The sequence below is a fragment of the Lissotriton vulgaris genome, chromosome 6 (assembly GCF_964263255.1).
Source record: "Lissotriton vulgaris chromosome 6, aLisVul1.2, whole genome shotgun sequence".
In the NCBI taxonomy this organism is placed as follows: domain Eukaryota; kingdom Metazoa; phylum Chordata; class Amphibia; order Caudata; family Salamandridae; genus Lissotriton; species Lissotriton vulgaris.
In genome coordinates, this window is record NC_141694.1 from 909,113,325 (window position 1) to 909,131,389 (window position 18,065).

An 18,065-nucleotide genomic window follows, 5' to 3' on the forward strand; every position below is an offset into this window, starting at 1 on the left:
ATCCGAGCCCAACACCAGGTGGCGATCTATTGCTAAGAGTACGATCTGCAGCTCATATGCCTCGAACAGACCATTTCAACCACTTTACAAACACCACGTCAAAACACAGTGTCTCTAGTAATCATGCACACTACCGAGTTCAGCAATATCTATATGTTCTTGGGCACCAGTCTGGGGACCACGGAATATCAAGTACTGCCAGTTCAACTAGATAACATTTATTCAGTGGAACAATGGTGGCAAGTGCTATTGAATGTGGTAAAAACTGACTGTTGCAGTGAAGAACATTAAACTGCTCTATTGGACAGATAGATAGTTTACAATAGTGCTAAATGTCCCCATCACTATTGAACAATAGTAAATCAAAATATAAAAAATAAGGAATGGGAACATGGGATTTCTATGCATTCCAAAAAATGTATTATAAAATGCATATATAAATATTGCAGCGAAAATTGTGGCCAGTGCAACTTCCTGAATTTTATTTTATGCAAACACTGTTTACTTCAAATTTTGATGTGCAGATAAATACCCGGATTATGCTGAACACGATATTACACTATTTCTAGAGTTGGAGTTTCTTGGAAAAAACACGAAACACTGGACAAAGATATCTCTTTGCTCTGTATCCACATGATCAATATTTTTCAATCTTGGTAAATTTGAAGAATACCAATAATTTAGATGGTTCACCCATTTTAAACTAAAGTAGGGCAAAAGATATTTGTTACGAAAATGAAAAAATATAAGCGCACACATATACAAAGAAGTGTACTCTGAAACCATTTGAAGAATATGTTCCCAGAAAAAAGGATCATGTAAAAAGCTGCAGACTAGCACTTTTGTGATTTCAAGAAAAAGTGCAGAGTAATAAAATACTTTGCTAGGAAGTGACACTTTTGATTAAAGCAGATTTTTGCTGTGGCTTGTATTAAGGAGTACAATGTAGGTGACATGATTAGATGATATTCTCTGAGTAAAATAAGTGGTATATTAAACAGTAGTACAGCAGTAGTAGACGAATAATACAGTAACAATAGTATTAAAATCACTAAGACATAATGCATTATTCCTTTTCACTGAAGGTGGTTTATTTAAGTTCAGCATTAACATACATAAATGCCATGGGGGCAAGTCCTACCCCACAGATAGCTAGACTTACTTGTTGAATAACCTCTGGATAAAGCATTGGAAGTCGTTCGGCTATAAGGGCCAGGCCTCCTATTCCGGCAAAAACTTGTAACGGTGACTGAATGGGGCAGGTCTGTACAAAGGAGTCGTCAACGGTTCCATCCGAGCACTCATCACTAGGGCTTATTGTTTCGTCTTCAGGGCATGCTCCTAAGAGATCCAAGTGTTCTACTAGAACAAAGAACAAAGCCAAAAAAGCGTTTTACTCTCGTGTAGGTTAGCAATAACAATAAAATAACTATGTAGTGGTCATGGCACCCAAAAATTATGTATACAAGCATGTTTCCATCATTGTTGTTTGTACAGGAGACAACTTCAGTTCTTCTACATTTTTGAAGCAATTAATAGAGTAGTAAGTATTAAGGTGCACAACTTGAAGGCATGTTAAGAGAGCACTTTTTGCTCAGACCAATGAGTGACAAATGGACAAGGAGGATTTATAGTTGGCGTGGTGAAATACCCTGTTTTACTACAACTAGGCGAATTTATCTAGATATACTTTACCTTCACTATATCGAGCCACTGTGTGGCCATGTATATTTTCATATTATGCCTTAAGACTAGGCCATTTAATGGCAACGTTTTTGTCTTCTCACCAATCTGACTCTTACATTACACGGACACAACCACGTCTAATAACGTGATGCACAGCACTACACTAACATCTACCATTTACCTCTATCTATTTGTGCGGTCTCCTTCCTTCTGCCAAACAGTCCGAAACAACTATTTAACACACTAGTTCATAAATACAGCCAACCAGACTTCAAAAGAAGTAGCCGGTGAGGGGTAATCATTATCACCTAACACAAAAAAACATTTGAGGAATATACGTGCATTGATGCTGAGTAATCTCCAATGGCAGATAGCAGTCCGTTTATTTGTTAAAGTGTTTCGCAATGCAATGATAATATCAATGCAATATGACCCTCAACCTGAGACCAACTGCTTGCAGACACCCCTCTTCAATGCAGCAAGTCTGAGGCTCTTTCCAGTCTATCATACAAGTTCCTTAAATATGGTTACTACATCTATAACTTCATGCAGTGCCTCATACCGCTACTGTCAGCAGCTGTTCACTCCCCTACCTAGCCAGGCGCAAATCTAGCAAAATCCCTAGCAATGGCACACAAACTCCTGACAAAGCAGGTTGCTCCTGCTCTTAATTGTCAAGTTTTTTCGTTTTCTCAATCGTATTTGCAAGCAGCAGGCTGTGAAGGGGGGATTCATTTTCGAAGTCACTGAGTTTTCTGCTGAGCTATGAGGTTGGTCATGTGCTATTTTCAAATATGAACATTCTTAGGCTTGGTGAAGCAGCAAAAAGAAGATGCTAGCCTTATGCCATTTTGGCCACATCACAACACTTTGGATCCTTCTGAAAAAAGAAAACGACTTGCCACTAAAACGTAACTGTCTCAATCAATATCTATGAATTAAAACACATACTTAGAAAAGAGGCCATGGACTTTATATTTTGCTTTAACTCTCATGACATTACCAAAACGAAAAATAGTTTTTAGGGTCAGTAACAGACAGTTCATGATTCTACCAAAATACGAGCTGATCTTTGTGGACCATACGGTGCTATAAGGAAAATACAAGGGGATAAGGGAAACATCTAAGGATTTGGACAAAACCGCTATGGCGAGTACTGCATCATTTAGCACACTAAAAACATACTACAAATATACCTTTTTCTGTGTGAAGGCGCTTAAATGAGTCCGTTTTTGACAGGCTAGGGTCAGAGATAACTTTGGAGCCTAGTTTCACTGTCAGGTCTACTGATCTGTAGCCCTGAGGGAGTTTCCGATCATATAACAGAGTGAGAAGCTGGGCTAGGGTCATCTCAGCTGGCAGCGGTTGGCCTGATAAAAGAGACAAAGATTAGTACCATTCACTGAAACAAATGTTAAAATTAAACACCCCTACCTTATTACGATTAACGTTCAAAGTAGCTTAACCTATGTGTAAGCAACTTCATGTGTTCTATGATTACAATGTGAATAATCACACAAATAGGACAGCCCAAGAAACTGTTGCGCTGTTTGGATTTAGCATGATATACTGCAAATATGGAATCAAGGTCCAGAATTGGGGCGGTCTTCAGAGCATGACTGAAAGCACAATCCCTGTGGACTCTAATGTGGTGAAAGTCAAGAACTTGCATACTGGAATAAATCCTACACTGTATGGTACAGATATAAATATTCTCTTGTATAAATACACATTCTAGTCCCTTCTAATTAATCCCGCCCAGGCTTCCCCAAGGTTTAAAGGTACTAGAATGGAAATATATCAAGACATTGGCAGAAAAAGTAGTCCGGTGTCTGTATAGTTTTGCAGTGCAGGCCATCAGCATGACTACTACTCTGTGATCTACCAGAGAGGAAACCTCGAGGATGGTCTCTTTATCAAAGTAATTCCGTCGTCTACAGGTCTGGAAGTCAGGGATATTAACTTTGTTTTGCTAACCAATCCAATGATGGGACAGAAATCCCTCAACTCAAACACCTGGACATGGCTTCTGGAAGGTGCTGCTTCCAATACCACCTCCTTGCCTTGTGGGCTTTTTTTCATCTATCAAAGGTAAAAACTGCACTTACTATAATATGTACAATTAGTTAGGAAACCCAGACGACCAGGATGGCATATGTGTTGCAGCAAAGATGGAAAATAACAAGAGCTTTAATACCATAAGGCACAGAGTCCTTTGCTTTATTTGGAAGGGTCTTCATGTCAAATAGGACATGAAAAGCACTTACTGGACCACAGAGACCATTACCCAACTGAGTAGAAGTCTGAAATTCTGTCTCTATTGACCGCGGCCAATCGTAAGTGGCTTTTTTTTCTGGCAAATGGCCATTCTCACAGCGGCTAATGTAGCTGCATCTATTGTGTGGCCCAAAAAATACTTGTGCAAAGTTGCAGATGCTAGTGTAATCTTTGTTTTAGATAATAAACCGAAGACATTGAAATACATCACTGAAAAGTCACTAGTGAAAAAGCCACAAACTGAGGAGACTGCACAGGCCTTCCCTGGTCCAGAACAGCATGTTGAAATGTCACAGGTTGGTTTTATTCTGGTGTCTTCTTAATTTACCTGGGCTCATATAAAGGGCATCTTCTTAGAAAAGGGGGTGGAAACAACATTTGATTGAAACTCATGTCTATGGCCTGACAGCCTGCACTGCACTGTCCTCCTAATAGATGCATCACAGGCCACTTCTATTTATTACATTTAGTGGTACAAAATATGTAGATATTCAAATAAGTAAATGAGAAAACAAAGACTGATCAATCAACAAATCATGTTGTTGATAAAATGTATTGTTCAGCTTTACTAAGCTGCCTCCACCACCATCCTGTTTTTTTCATCAGGTACTGGACAGTTGTCTTTGAACACGGGTCACCGTTGAGAACATCCTTCGAGCAAATAGGTTAAATAGAGGTGTACCAGCCTCTTAATAGTGTAAAACATGGGTTTCAAGTTCGACCTCAATCTTTCTTTGGCTTGCCACCTTGTGGATACGGTGTTATTGTTGTGCTGTTTGTTTATTTGTGAAGGCACTTTGCACAATCATCACTGGTCTCATACTAGAAGGTGGCAAGTCAGCCATCAATGCAATGACAGGATGTTTCTGAACTGCAAAAATTCCCTCTTCTAGGCCGAACAAAATTCAGCTTGCATCTGCAACAGATAATCAAGAAAGTGATCGCTAGGGTAATTTTGGTACATGGATGTTTGGCCACATTTCCCTTTTTCGGGAATCAGCACTGGTTTGCGTTACCTTACTACATTTACTTTAAGGTTCTTTTCATGGTCCATCAAATGCTCTTTGTTACTTGTTGAAAACTAAATCTTTCTTTGTCTTATACTATCATACTACCATCGTGCACACATAGGGAAACAACACTGAAGTACGAGTTACTAACCTTCGGTAACGATGCAGACGATTCTAGCCGAAGATTCCTTCATGTAGAATTATCCCCAGGCATGAACCTGGATCGGGAAACTTTTTTTGCCAAAGCATCCCTGCACCGGGGGCGGTGCGACATCACGCGACTCCACCCAGGCGTCGTCCGCGCACGCGAGGTCACATAAGCCCCACCCGGCGCGCCTACGTCAGTTTTCTTCAGAGAACTTTTCCGCACCACAACGCGGAGACACCAAACAAAAAACTGTGGGAGCATAGGAACAGTGCGAAGGAGTATACAAAAAAGAACCCCACAAGAACAGTGCAACACTGCAGTGTCCAAGGGCAGAGAGAGAGAAAGAGGGAGAGGAAGAACAGAGCAGAGCCCTGAGCAGCCACCCCGCCAATGTATAGACAGCAACCCCCCACCTCACTCCCGGAGACAGGGACCTGGGTAAAGTCATGAAACATGTAGCAGGCCTACAACACACCCCGAAACAAGAAAGGGGAGACAGTCCCAACAGGCAGGAACAACCAACCTCCAGCCACCCCAGCCTAGAGGGCATCCACCCCCAAGAAACAAGGGTAAGGCACGACCAGAGGGCCCAACTCAGAGGAGGTAGAGGGGCCAGGCCCCTAGCAGCAAGAGGAAGGGAGGGAAGGGAGATATTGGCGACAAACCTCCGTGACCTGGAGCAGCCAGAGCAGCGGGGCATAGGAGCACCAGAACCCTACCTTCCCAGAACCAAGAGGAGGGAAGAACAGCACCCAGACAGAGCCACAGTCAAGAACAAAAAGCGGCACTCACAGAAGACATAGCCCCCCACCGGGAGGCGAATACCAAGGACCAGCCCAGGGGTCGTCGCAGAACGTGGAGGAAGGGCAGGCCGTGAAGGAATATGTGGCTAGAATCGTCTCTACCAGATACATCATTACCGAAAGGAAGTAACTCGTACATCTGATAGAGACTACTAGCCGCAGATGCCTTCAGGTAGAATAGATACCCTAGCAATACCCACAGGGATGGAGGGTCTGCGAAAGGACCCCATCAGTCTGGACAGAACAGAAAGCCCACAGGGTACCAGACCTGTAGACCAGGGAGGCAACCTCGTCCCTCCCAGGCAAGAGGACCCCCACAAGCCAACGCCAGCAGCCCCGGAAGGGATTAAGGAGGGAGAAGGAAGAGTAGAGGCCCACACATTCACAACAGAAGAACCTAGGGCAAGGCCGGAGGGGCCGAAGCACCCCACTCAACCCCCAGGGCAACAGAGCTTCCACCCAATGCCAGGACAGGCAGAGGAACAAGAAGAAGAAGAAGCCCAGAGGGTCCAAGGAAACCAAGGAAAGAGGCGAGCCCACCCAGAGGGAGGGCAACAGGCCAGCCAGAGCGGTAGCTACAACCATAAGCTGCCAGAAGCATAAAGGACACTGAAGCATCCCAACTCTCAGCACAAGAGCAGGAGGGAGAGGAAATGGCCAGACCTACTACCACAAGGTCCGCGCACACAACCTCAAGAAGCAATAGCAACATACAGAAACGCCATGGAGAACAGGCACCCAAAGGCAACCAGCACTCCCCTGCAGAGCATAGCTATAGAACAGCTACCACTACCTCACATAGGGTACAGTAAGTCCCAAAACACAGGAACCCTCTTTGGAAGAACTTCCGCAGCAGAGGAGAAAGCAAAGCGTCACAGGAAAAACCAGCCCTGCGGAAGGCTTGACATCAGCCCAAAGAAAACCAGAAGGCCTAATCTCAGGGCCAAGTCTGTGTAACTATTCCGGTAAAAAACACACACACACAGGCAACAAGGGCCGTCCAGCAGCCAACAATGCCAAAGTCCCAGCAAGGAGGACTCAATGGCCAGCAAATACCATCTACAGCCAGGGCATCCAAAAAGCCCAAACCCAGCTCAACTCAGCAGTCACTGAGGAGGGGAAGGAGGAGGAGGAGCATAAGGCGGAGGAGGAGGAGTAGGAGGAGGAGGAGTAGGAGGCAGAGGAGGAGGACGGAGCCCCGCCAGGAACCTCTGGATGGCAGAATCAGCCGGGGCATGGAACAACAAGCTGCCATCAAATGGAAGATCAATGAGCCGCTTCCGAATATTCTCAGGGAACACGCCGTCCCGAAGCCAAGCATGACGACGGAGGGTGACTGAGGAAGCCATGGCCCGGCCCAACACCTCCGAGATGTCCAGAGCGGAGCGGAGAATAAACGCTGCCAGCTTCCGGCCATCCACAGAATGATGCCGCAAGTCCACCAGAACAGTCTCCTCGGAAGCCGCGGATTCCAGAGACTCAGCCGAGTCCCACAAAGAAGAGGAGGCCCTCGTCAATACACACAAGGTGTTAAGGGTCCACAGGGCAACACTGGTTGAGGCGAACATGTTGCATCCCCAAGAAACCAGCCAACGGGCCTCCCGAGACGGCGGAGTCAACAGTGGCGGCAGGGAGGGGAAAGTGGTCCTCAAAAGTGGACTGGCAGCAGAGAGGTAGAGGGAGAGGCACCCCGGGTTACGTGGTGTCGGTGCAGAAGGTGTTGAGGCACCGGTCCCCCTGAGGCAGGACGCCTCCAAACCCCCATCAGAGAAGAAAGGAGCAAACCCTCAAAGGGGAGTAAGATCACCCTCCCACCAGAGCCCTGGTGGAGAACCTCCAAGAGATAGTCCGCCGGAAAATGAGCAATCAGGTCCCCCATGTGCAGAATGCCCACAGCCGTGGACACCGCATGAGCAAAGGCTGCACCCACCTCCGTAGGGCCCCGCGGAGAAGACTTTTCACTTTACATCGGAGAGCGTCCCTGAAATAACGTGTGGGTGAGTGCGACCCGTGTCTTTATTTTCTATCTCGACTGGTGCAGTGAGATATATTTGGGTTTACTTAAGCAATCCTAAGCTTTCTGAGAGCCCGGGTAGTGTTTGTTTAATAATGAGGTGGATGTAATACACCCTCGGCAGACAACCATCTTAGTGGGACTGCTGATATTTGTAGATAATACTGATTCATTGTTGAAGCATTTTAATAGGGTGATAAGATACCCCTCCTTTCCACCCAAAGGGGGAGAGCCCTCCCGCATGTACAATGTAACTGCTTTTGGGAACAGAGAGTAGCACTAATGGCTACTTTTTCGTTCCATTTTTAGTGCTAATTCGACATTAATTTCTGGTGCGGACAAAAACGTCGCACGTTTGGTGGCATACCACAGAAGGGTGAGTGCAATTTTACGCCCCCCATGTTATGAATCTTTCTTTGACATGGTTTAGAGATACTTAGCCCAATTTTCCGTTTGTTGTTACAGGTGCCCATTGACATTGGTTTTTTAACCTACGTGCATATTGAAATATCCCTTGCCCCTCCCTCATCCCGTCCTGATGAAGACCCTGTTCTGAGGAATTGAGTTACCCGGTCTTTGTGTGGGTCGAAACGTCGACATTTTCCTTGGGAGCCTGCACCTACTATTTCCTGCCCCTCCCCCCCCCTCCCCCCCCCCCTAATCCCCTTGCCAACAGTGCAAATTAAGGAAGACGGAGGTCTTAAACTACGAGCTAGTGAAAAAATTACATTTTTGCAAGCTTCTTTATTCAGGGCAGGCTCATTCTTGTATATAAATCATTTTCACTTTGTTTCACTGATCTCTTTGATCAATCACTTGAGCACCTACTTTTACTTTACTCTGTGCACTACATTGATATTAGAACATCTTGGTTTTGTAAATGTAAATATTTTTATTAAATATGTCAATCTTCTTTCAAATTGTATATTAAATAAGTGAGTCCGGCTGGATTCGATTGAAATTTCAATGTTGTAGTGCTTTTTATGTATCAATTGACAATCTGGGCTAATGTATCTATCATGTTGTGTTCTATCTAACCAATCGCAGTGATTTAATCTAGAGCCGATTATGAAAAGAATTATTTGACTAATGCAGTAACTGTGTTGCATGGTGAATTTTCGTCTAGGACCAATTGTTGACTGTAACACTTGATACCCAGGTCCTTTGACTATAATTGGGTCACCCCTTGTCTTCAAACAATTTCCTGCGGGGAAGACAGCAGCTAATCCGTAGGTGACGGCTGCAGATTAAGCCGGCCATCCCCAAAGCCAAGCAGGACGGGCAAAGGCCAGACCTGGAAGCCCAAAGGCAGTGAAGATTGGGGGACCTGCTGCTCCTCCGACGAGCACCTCGGCTTCAGAAAAGGCGGGGAGGCACCCTTCGACGATGCAGGCAAAAAAGACACTACACAGCGGCCAGGCTCCGGGGAAAATGGCACGAATATGCAGCCATCCTCCGGACAAGAGGGAACGTCCAAAGACGAATCCGCGGCACGACCTCTGTGTGGAGCTCGCACCCTGAGGTAGGATGCCAGCACCATCCGGCGCCGAAGGAGAGACCAGATAGGGCTCCTCCGAGCCACACCGCACCGGGGACCAGAGTGGGGACCGGAGCCGAAGTGGCCAAGGGGCGGTGCCGTAACAGTGCCGACTCTACCTTCGCCAAGGCAGCCGCATGCGTGGAGGGACGAGAGGGACCGGGGGAGTGACCCGAAGCCGTCTGCCAGCCTCGGCACAGAATGTTGCGGAGGCGGTCCGGCAACCCATGCGGTGGCGACAGGGACGAATCAACCTCCCATTTGCCCTCAGATGAGGCAGCCACCCGAAGGGATGAAAGAGAAGGGCCCGGAGGGGGACCAGGAGTCCCCACCCCACCTCGACCCAGAGCGGGACGAGGAGAGGTCACCGACCCCTGTGGCGCTGCCCGAAGCAGACACTGGCACCGTGGCGGTGTAATCTCAGCCTTGGACGAGGCTTTCGCGTGCCCAGATGGCAGAGCGAGGCTCGAGGATGCGACCCGAGCCCAAGCGAGCTTGCGCGGCACCACAGGGACCCCCGCAGGAGTTTGCGGCGAGGCGGAGATGCCGTGGCCTGAAGGAGGGGCCCAAGAGGGGCCGCAACCCAACAGCACCACATCCTCCAAGCCTGGATCCGAACAAGTCAGTGCCCGGTCCGGAGCCGCCGTCGTCGTTGCGGAGGGCCCCGCGCAAGGCAAGGGATTCATCAACCCCCCAGGAGGGGAAGAAGGAGACGCCAGCAAGGCCTGCAAAGCCGCCACGTATGCCTCCATCTGGACTCTCGATGCCCCCTCACCGGTACACGGTGGATAAGAGAACACGAGGGCCGTATCACCCGCCGAGAGTCCACGCCCCCAGAAGGCTGAACACCAGCCCCCGGGGACAAACTGCAACACTTACCCACCGGGGAGTGACGCTCTCGCGACATCGGAGAAGGACGAAGATGACGACCACGGCCGTATCTGAAGCAGTCTGCCGAAGCTGATCAAGGGGAGGAGGTCGACCTGGAGCGACGCGTCGATAGAACTTTCATTCGGGGCTCCAGCCGCAACTTTGGCTTCAACTGTTGACACGCCTCACAATCAGTGGTGCTGTGATCCTCCCCCAAATACAACATACAAATAAGATGAGGGTCCGTCTCAGACATAAGACGCCCACACAACGTGCAAGTTTTGAAGCCCGAAGGCATTTGCACACTGTTCCACCAGACAAAAGACAATTGGTGAGGAAAAAAGGGGCCCCAAACATGCCCGTAGAAAGATCGGATCAGCATCGTACACGGAAAAGGAAAATCCAGACGTAGGCGCGCTGGGGTGGGGCTTATGTGACCTCGCTGACGTCACGTGCGTGAAAGATGCCTGGGCGGAGTTGCGTGATGTCGCCCCGGCGCGCAGGAATGTTGTGGTAAAAAAAAGTTTCTGGATCCAGTCTCACGCCTGGGGATAATTCTACGTGAAGGAATCTGGCGCTTGTAGTCTCTATCAGATGATCCTTTTTGTTTGAGTCCTACTTTGATAAACAGTTTATTTGTGACATTTACTCCAGTTCTGCAACAGTTTGAAATTATTTCTACCTTTTGCCAATAGAAGGAAACATATTTGATGTTTATAGCTGGACAGAAATATTGACTCTGCAATAATGAAGGTTAGTGTGTCACTGAGCAGTCATAACCATCCTCAGAGTGTATGGTGTCATCTGGAAAAGTTTTTGTATCAGGTGTAAAGGGAACCCTCACTCCTAGATGTTGTGGTTAGGGGCATCAAGTACCTATGTAGTCATCGAAAGCTGAAGAGCCATAGAAAAGTCTGTGATCTATGAAAGTACCTTTCCTACAACATACTACACTTAACATGTTGAGCTAGTGGCTCTGTAGTCCCTCAAAGGTTGATTAGGAAGCAGAGAGAACAGAAACAAATGTCAATCATCTCAAGATATTTATTCACAACATTCGTTGCAGCACTTACAGGGAATCCCCATGCCAAAACGTAAAAATAAAAAAATGCTTCTAAAGGAGAGGGTGTGGTTTAAGATCAGTAAAAACTATAACACTAATATAAGTTGAAAAAACAGTCTTATTTGGAGAGAAAAGATGCACTGAGAGTAAACACAAGGAAGGGTGTATAAATAAGGAAAATTGCTACAAAATGAAAAACTGCAGATATAAGAAGCTACTACAGATGTGTTATCAATTTCAACCAAAATGCTCTTCCTCCGTCAGAAACTTTCAATTGCAATTTTAACATAATATCTCTCATTTTGCTTTTCCAGGTGTCAAGCTGTTAAAGCAAAGTTCACTTTTGTATAGAACACCGAAATGTGGAAAACAGTCCTAAAAAGTAAACCACGAGTAGGAAACAAAACGAAGGACACAAGAAGAAACTAAAGCCTAAAGAGAGTCTTCACAATTGTTGCCAAAACCGTCAAAAAGATACCAACTGCCAGGTGAGGACAATGCAAGATCCCAGATCTTTCACTGGCGACTCAGTTATGACAGTGAGTGGTTTGAAACTTCTAAAAGACTTAGTAAATAGGCACACTTTTGACAAGAGAGAACTGCTGCAAAAATCTGAAGGGTCCTTCGAACCCTCTACTGAAAGGCAGGGAGTACAAGGCGCTGTCTAAATGTACATGGTAGCAATTCACTTTACTAAAATTGTATTTTGCTTCTCTAAAAACATGTGGTTACACAGCTGGATCAATATAGTCATTTAATTGAAAGTATTAGTGCCATAGAGTTTTTATTAACTAGACATTTTTATATAGCAAATATAAATCAGTGGGTGTAGGTGTAAAATACGCAAAGACTAGTTACGGAAGTGTCAAATAGCAGTTACCTGGCAGTAATTTATGGTATAAATGAAACACTGGAACACTGATGGTTTTGCTCGATGATTCCGCGCCACATGGTGCACTACCTACTTTATCTGCCAGTGCTCTCCCTCGTCTTGATGGTGGTCGAGGTGGTGTAAAGGATACAGTCCTTTTTGATTGAGATTTCAACCCTTTTGGAAAACCATAAAACACCATCACATTGATTACTCTAATAAAAACACTTGCATTAAAACTCAGCAGTAAGTATTATAAAATATATCAACCAATATTCTATCGATAATATGCTTAATGCAAATCAAAAGTAGCATTTTTCTAATTCAATAATCTGGGGAATTCATATTAAATTTTCACTTTCGATACATTATTTTTCAGCAATCTGAGTTTGCTTAGTAGACAACAACAAACGTGTACTACAACTGGAGTACTAACAAAAAAAATCTAAAATCAATAAATGTGGGAGTTAAGATGGGGAGAACTCTCCGCTTAGTGGCTTTAATGAACAAGTTACTTGCCTTCGGTAACGATATATCTGTAAGAAACAGTAGTTAGTATTAGATTCCTTACCTTAGAATATCCCCAGGCGTCAGACTGGATCCGGAAATTTTTGCGTAGCAGTACCCTTGCGCGTCGGTAGGCGTCGTCTGCGGCTCCGCGTCCGTCATCGGCATGGTGGGCGCCGTGATGACGTCGTCGGAGTACTTAGACGCCGCCGCCGCGTGCTGACGTCAGGTCTTAGGCACAGCTTTTCCGCGCCAGAAACGCAGAGCCATGTTAAAAACCAACACTGGTGCCATTGAAACTAGGGCCGTGAAAGGGGATGACCTTAACCCTAGATATCGGTTCGCAGAACGGGGAGGATGTGTGGGGCGGTAAGGAATCTAATACTAACTACTGTTTCTTACAGCTATATCGTTACCGAAGGTAAGTAACTTGTTCATCTGAAAGAAACAGGTTAGTATTAGATTCCTTACCTTAGAATAGATACCCCAGCAATACCAACCGAGGTGGTGGGTCTGCGAACCAATAATCACACCAGAAAGTCCCGGAGGACGGAACGGCCAAAGAAGCCATCCCTCCAAACTTGGCTGTCCAAACAGTAGTGTCTCGCAAACGTGTGCAGCGATGCCCACGTAGCTGCCTGATAGATGTCCTGCAAGGGGACACCCCGGCCCAGGGCAGTGGTAGCCACCGTGGCCCGAGTGGAATGGGCCCACAGCCCAACAGGAGGCTCCTTCTTTGCCAAGGAGTAACAAGCCTTGATACACAAGACGACCCACCGAGAGATGGTCCGCTTGTGTACTGCCCGTTCCTTCTTAGCGCCCACGTAACCAACAAAGAGTTGGTCATCCACCCAGAACTGGCGTGTGCGATCCAGATAGAATGAGAACGCACGTTTTGGGTCCAGGCGGTGGAGCCGCTCTTCCTCCTTTGAGGGATGCGGAGGCGGAAAGAAGGTGGGCAAGGTGATAGACTGCCCGATGTGGAAAGCCGTGACAACCTTGGGCAGGAAAGAGGGTCTAGTCCGCAACACAACCTTGTCCGGATGGACAAAAAGGAAAGGAAGTTTGGATGAAAGAGCCTGGAGCTCACTCACTCTCCTGGCAGAGGTGATGGCAACCAGGAAAGCAGTCTTCAGAGTAAGAAGGCGGATAGGACAGTTGTGAAGTGGCTCAAAGGGAGCGAACATCAGATAAGTAAGAACCAGGTTCAAGTCCCACTGAGGCATCATGAAAGGAACAGGTGGAAACGCACAAGTTACTACTTGTGTAACGGTATATCTGTTAGTTAGTGATAGATTCCTTACCTTAGAATATCCCCAGGCGTCAGACTGGATCCGGAAAATTTTGAGTAGCAATACCCCTGCTCCGCGTCCGTCGTCGGCGTCGTTAGCGCCGGAATTACGTTGTCGGAGTACTTAGACGCCGCCCATGCGCGCTGACGTCAGTTCTGATACACAGCTTTTCCGCGCCAGATACGCAGAGCCATGATAGAACCAACACTGGTGCCATAAAACTAGGGCCCTGAAAGGGGATGAACTTAACCCTAGATATCGGTTCGCAGAACGGGGAGGATGGGTGGGTCGGTAAGGAATCTATCACTAACTAATGTCTCTTACAGATATATTGTTACACAAGTAGTAACTTGTGCATCTGAAAGAGAAACGTTAGTGATAGTATCCTTACCTTAGAATAGATACCCCAGCAATACCAACCCCGGTGGTGTGTCTGCGAACCAATAATCATACCAGAAAGTCCCGGAGGACGGAACGGCCAAAGAAGCCATCCCTCCGGACACGGCTGTCCAGGCAATAATGTCTTGCAAACGTGTGCAGCGAGGCCCACGTAGCTGCCTGGCAAATATCCTGTAAGGGTACTCCTCGGCCCAGGGCAGTTGTAGTCGCTGTGGCCCGAGTAGAATGAGCCCGTAAACCCACAGGGGGTTCCTTCTTTGCCAAGGAGTAACACGCCTGGATACACAAGATGATCCACCGCGAGATGGTCCGCTTGTGCACCGCCTTTCCCTTCTTAGCGCCCACGTAACCAACAAAGAGTTGGTCATCCACCAGGAACTGGTGTGTGCGATCCAGATAGTAAGAGAGCGCACGTTTTGGGTCCAGACGGTGGAGCCTCTTTTCCTCTTTCGCGGGATGCGGAGGCGGAAAGAAGGTGGGCAAGGTAATGGACTGCCCAATGTGGAAGGCCGTGACAAGCTTGGGTAGGAACGAAGGTCTCGTCCGCAACACAACCTTGTCCGGATGAAATGAGAGGAAAGGAGGTGTAGAAGAAAGAGCCTGGAGCTCACTCACTCTCCTGGCAGAGGGGATGGCAACCAGGAAAGCAGTCTTCAAGGTAAGAAGACGGAGAGGACAGTTATGGAGCGGCTCAAAGGGAGCACACATTAGATAAGTAAGTACAAGATTCAAGTCCCACTGGGGCATCACGAAGGGAACAGGAGGGAACATATCAGTGATGCCCTTTAAGAATCTGTTGACAATGGGGGACTTGAACAAAGGCGGCTGATCAGCTAGCCTTAAGAAGGCTGAAAGGGCAGAAAGGAAGCTCTTGAGAGTGCCCAGAGCAGAGCCTGCTGGGCAAGAGAAAGAAGGGAGAGAAGGCCCTCAGAGAGAGGGGCAGAGAGAGGATCCACAGCCTTTGCTGTGCACCATGCCACAAATCTGGTCCACCTGCAGGCGTATACCGACTTTGTGGAGGGACGCCAGGCTGCCAGAATGACATTACAGACTTCGGGAGGCAAGTCAAATGGCCTCAACTGTCGCCGCTCAATCTCCAAGCCTGTAGGCAGAGACTGTACAGGTTCGGGTGGAGGACCGTCCCCTGCTGCTGCGACAAAAGGTCCTCCCGAAGAGGCAGACGAATCGGGGGATCGACTGACATGCTGAGTAGCTCGGCATACCAGTATCTTCGTGCCCAGTCCGGAGCCACAAGGATAACCTGGGCCCGGTCGCGCCTGATCTTCTTCAGCACTCTGGGCAGAAGTGGTATAGGCGGAAAGGCGTACAATAGACCGCAGCTCCACACGCGACGAAAAGCGTCCCCGAGCGAGTGCTGCCTTGGAAACTCCACAGCGCAGAACTGATGACATTGCGTGTTCTCTTCTGTGGTGAATAGATCTAACCAAGGCTCTCCCCACTGCTGAAAGAGGCCTTGCGCCACGTCCAAGTTCAGACGCCATTCGTGATCCATCATGCACCGTCGGCTGAGTTTGTGCGCCCTGGCGTTCAGGGAACCTGCCAGGTGTTGAACCACCAGGGTCACACCCTGATGTCCCAGCCACTGCCAGAGGCGCAGAGCCTCCTGGCAGAGGGTCCACGACCCCACCCCGCCCTGTTTGTTGCAGTACCACATGGCGGTGGTGCTGTCCGTGAACACCTGCACTACACTCCCCCGGACAGAGGGGAGGAATGCCTTCAGTGCAAGACGAATCGCCCGCAGCTCCAAAAGGTTGATATGGAGCCGGGACTCCGCCGGAGACCAGAGGCCTCTGATCTCCGCCTCTCCCATGTGGCCTCTCCAGCCCTGGAGGGACGCGTCCGTCACAACTACGTGCTCCGGGTGGGGTAGGGAGAGGGATCTGCCACTGACCCATTCGCGGTCCGTGAGCCACCACTGCAGCTGTTTTGCAGTGCCCTCCGAGATCAGGACATGGTCGGACAAGTTGCCCTGATGCTGGGCCCACTGAAACTTCAGGTCCTACTGCAGAGCCCGCATCCGCCACCGGGCGTGATGCACCAGAAGGATGCAGGAGGCCATCAGCCCCAGAAGCTGCAGCGTCAACCTGACAGAGACCCGGGATAAAGGCTGAAAGATCGGAATCAGAGCCTGAATATCCCGAACCCGCTGTTCGGGTGGATAAACCCGAAACTGCGCTGAGTCCAGAACCGCTCCGATGAAGAGGAGCTTCTGAGAGGGACACAGGTGTGACTTCGGCACGTTGATGGAGAACCCCAGCAGATGCAGGAGATTGGTCGTAGTCTGGAGGTGGCTGACGACTGTCTGGGGCGAGCCCGCCTTCAACAACCAGTCGTCGAGGTAGGGGAAGACTGAAACCCCTAACCTGCGCAGATGGGCTGCGACCACCGCCATCACTTTGGTGAACACCTGCGGGGCGCTGGTAAGGCCGAAGGGGAGCACGGTAGACTGAAAGTGCTCGTGGCCTACCGTGAACCGCAGGTAACGCCGGTGGGCCGGCAGGACGGGGATGTGAAAATAAGCGTCCTGCAGGTCCAACGCTACCATCCAGTCTCCCGGGTCCAGGGCAGCTAAGACCTGAGCCAAAGTCAGCATTTTGAACTTCTCCTTCCGGAGGAAGCCGTTGACGTTCCGCAGGTCCAAGATAGGGCGTAGGCCCCCTTTGCCCTTCTTGGGAACCAGAAAGTAGAGGGAGTAACAACCGCACCCTACTTCTGGCCCAGGAACGCGCTCGATGGCCCCCTTGGCCAAGAGGGCCGTAACTTCCTCTCGCAGAAGATTCAAGTGATCCCCCGACACGCGGTGGTACTGCGGTGGCATGGCTGGAGGGGTCGCCTCGAAGGGGAGGGAGTAGCCCCTTCGGATGATTTGCAGCACCCACCTGTCGGAAGTGATGATGCGCCAGTAAAGTAGGTGATGGCGAACCCTGTCCCCCACTGGCGTCATGTGGGTCTGAAAGCTCGGACTAGGAAGGCTTTGAGGCGGATGCTGCAGGGGTGGATGTGGACTGGCCTCGCCGTTGTCCCCGGGCACCACCACGGTGGTTACAACGACCGCCACAGTGATGGATGTTAGTCTACAGCCCGTGGCTGGCCGGACGTGTGGGGGCGCAACTTCCTTGGCCACGAGAGGAGCAAAAGGCAGCAGGTTGCTGGAGCGGGGCCGGCAGGCCCAATGACTTGGCCGTAGCCCTGGAGTCCTTAAAGCGCTCAAGCGCACTGTCTGCCTGGTCGCCAAAGAGGCGACGACCATCAAACGGCATGTCCATAAGGGTGTTATGGACATCAGCTGAAAAGTTGGAGGACCTCAGCCAGGCGTGGCGACGAATCGCCACCGTCGTTGCCATCCCTCTACCTAGCGAGTCCGTTGTATCCAGTCCACACCGGATAGAATACCGTGCCGCATCTCGACCCTCAGCAAGGGCTTGGGCGAGTTTAGTCCAGGCCTCCTCCGGACATTGTGGCAGCACAGCCGCGACCGTGTCCCACAGAGAGTGGGTATAACGGCCCAAGAGGCACGTGGTGTTAACTGACCGCAACCCCAAATTCAGTGAGGAGAACATCTTCTTG

At 48.7% G+C, this 18,065-nt stretch overlaps 1 protein-coding gene across 6 annotated transcripts in view; it reads right to left on the bottom strand.

Annotated features, from left to right (window-relative positions):
- Positions 1–18,065, bottom strand: part of BIRC6 (baculoviral IAP repeat containing 6) — a 2,386,688-nt gene that overhangs the window by 565,029 nt on the left and 1,803,594 nt on the right. For 4 of the 6 annotated variants that reach the window (XM_086926902.1, XM_086926900.1, XM_086926901.1 and 1 more), the window contains 3 exons: positions 12,289–12,456; positions 2,883–3,056; positions 1,163–1,362 (listed from right to left, as the gene is read on the bottom strand). In XM_086926902.1, coding sequence (XP_086783028.1) covers positions 1,163–1,362; positions 2,883–3,056; positions 12,289–12,456 — 542 coding nt within the window. The remainder of the gene's footprint in view (positions 1–1,162; positions 1,363–2,882; positions 3,057–12,288; positions 12,457–18,065) is intronic. The other 2 variants (XM_086926898.1, XM_086926897.1) reach the window with 1 other exon arrangement.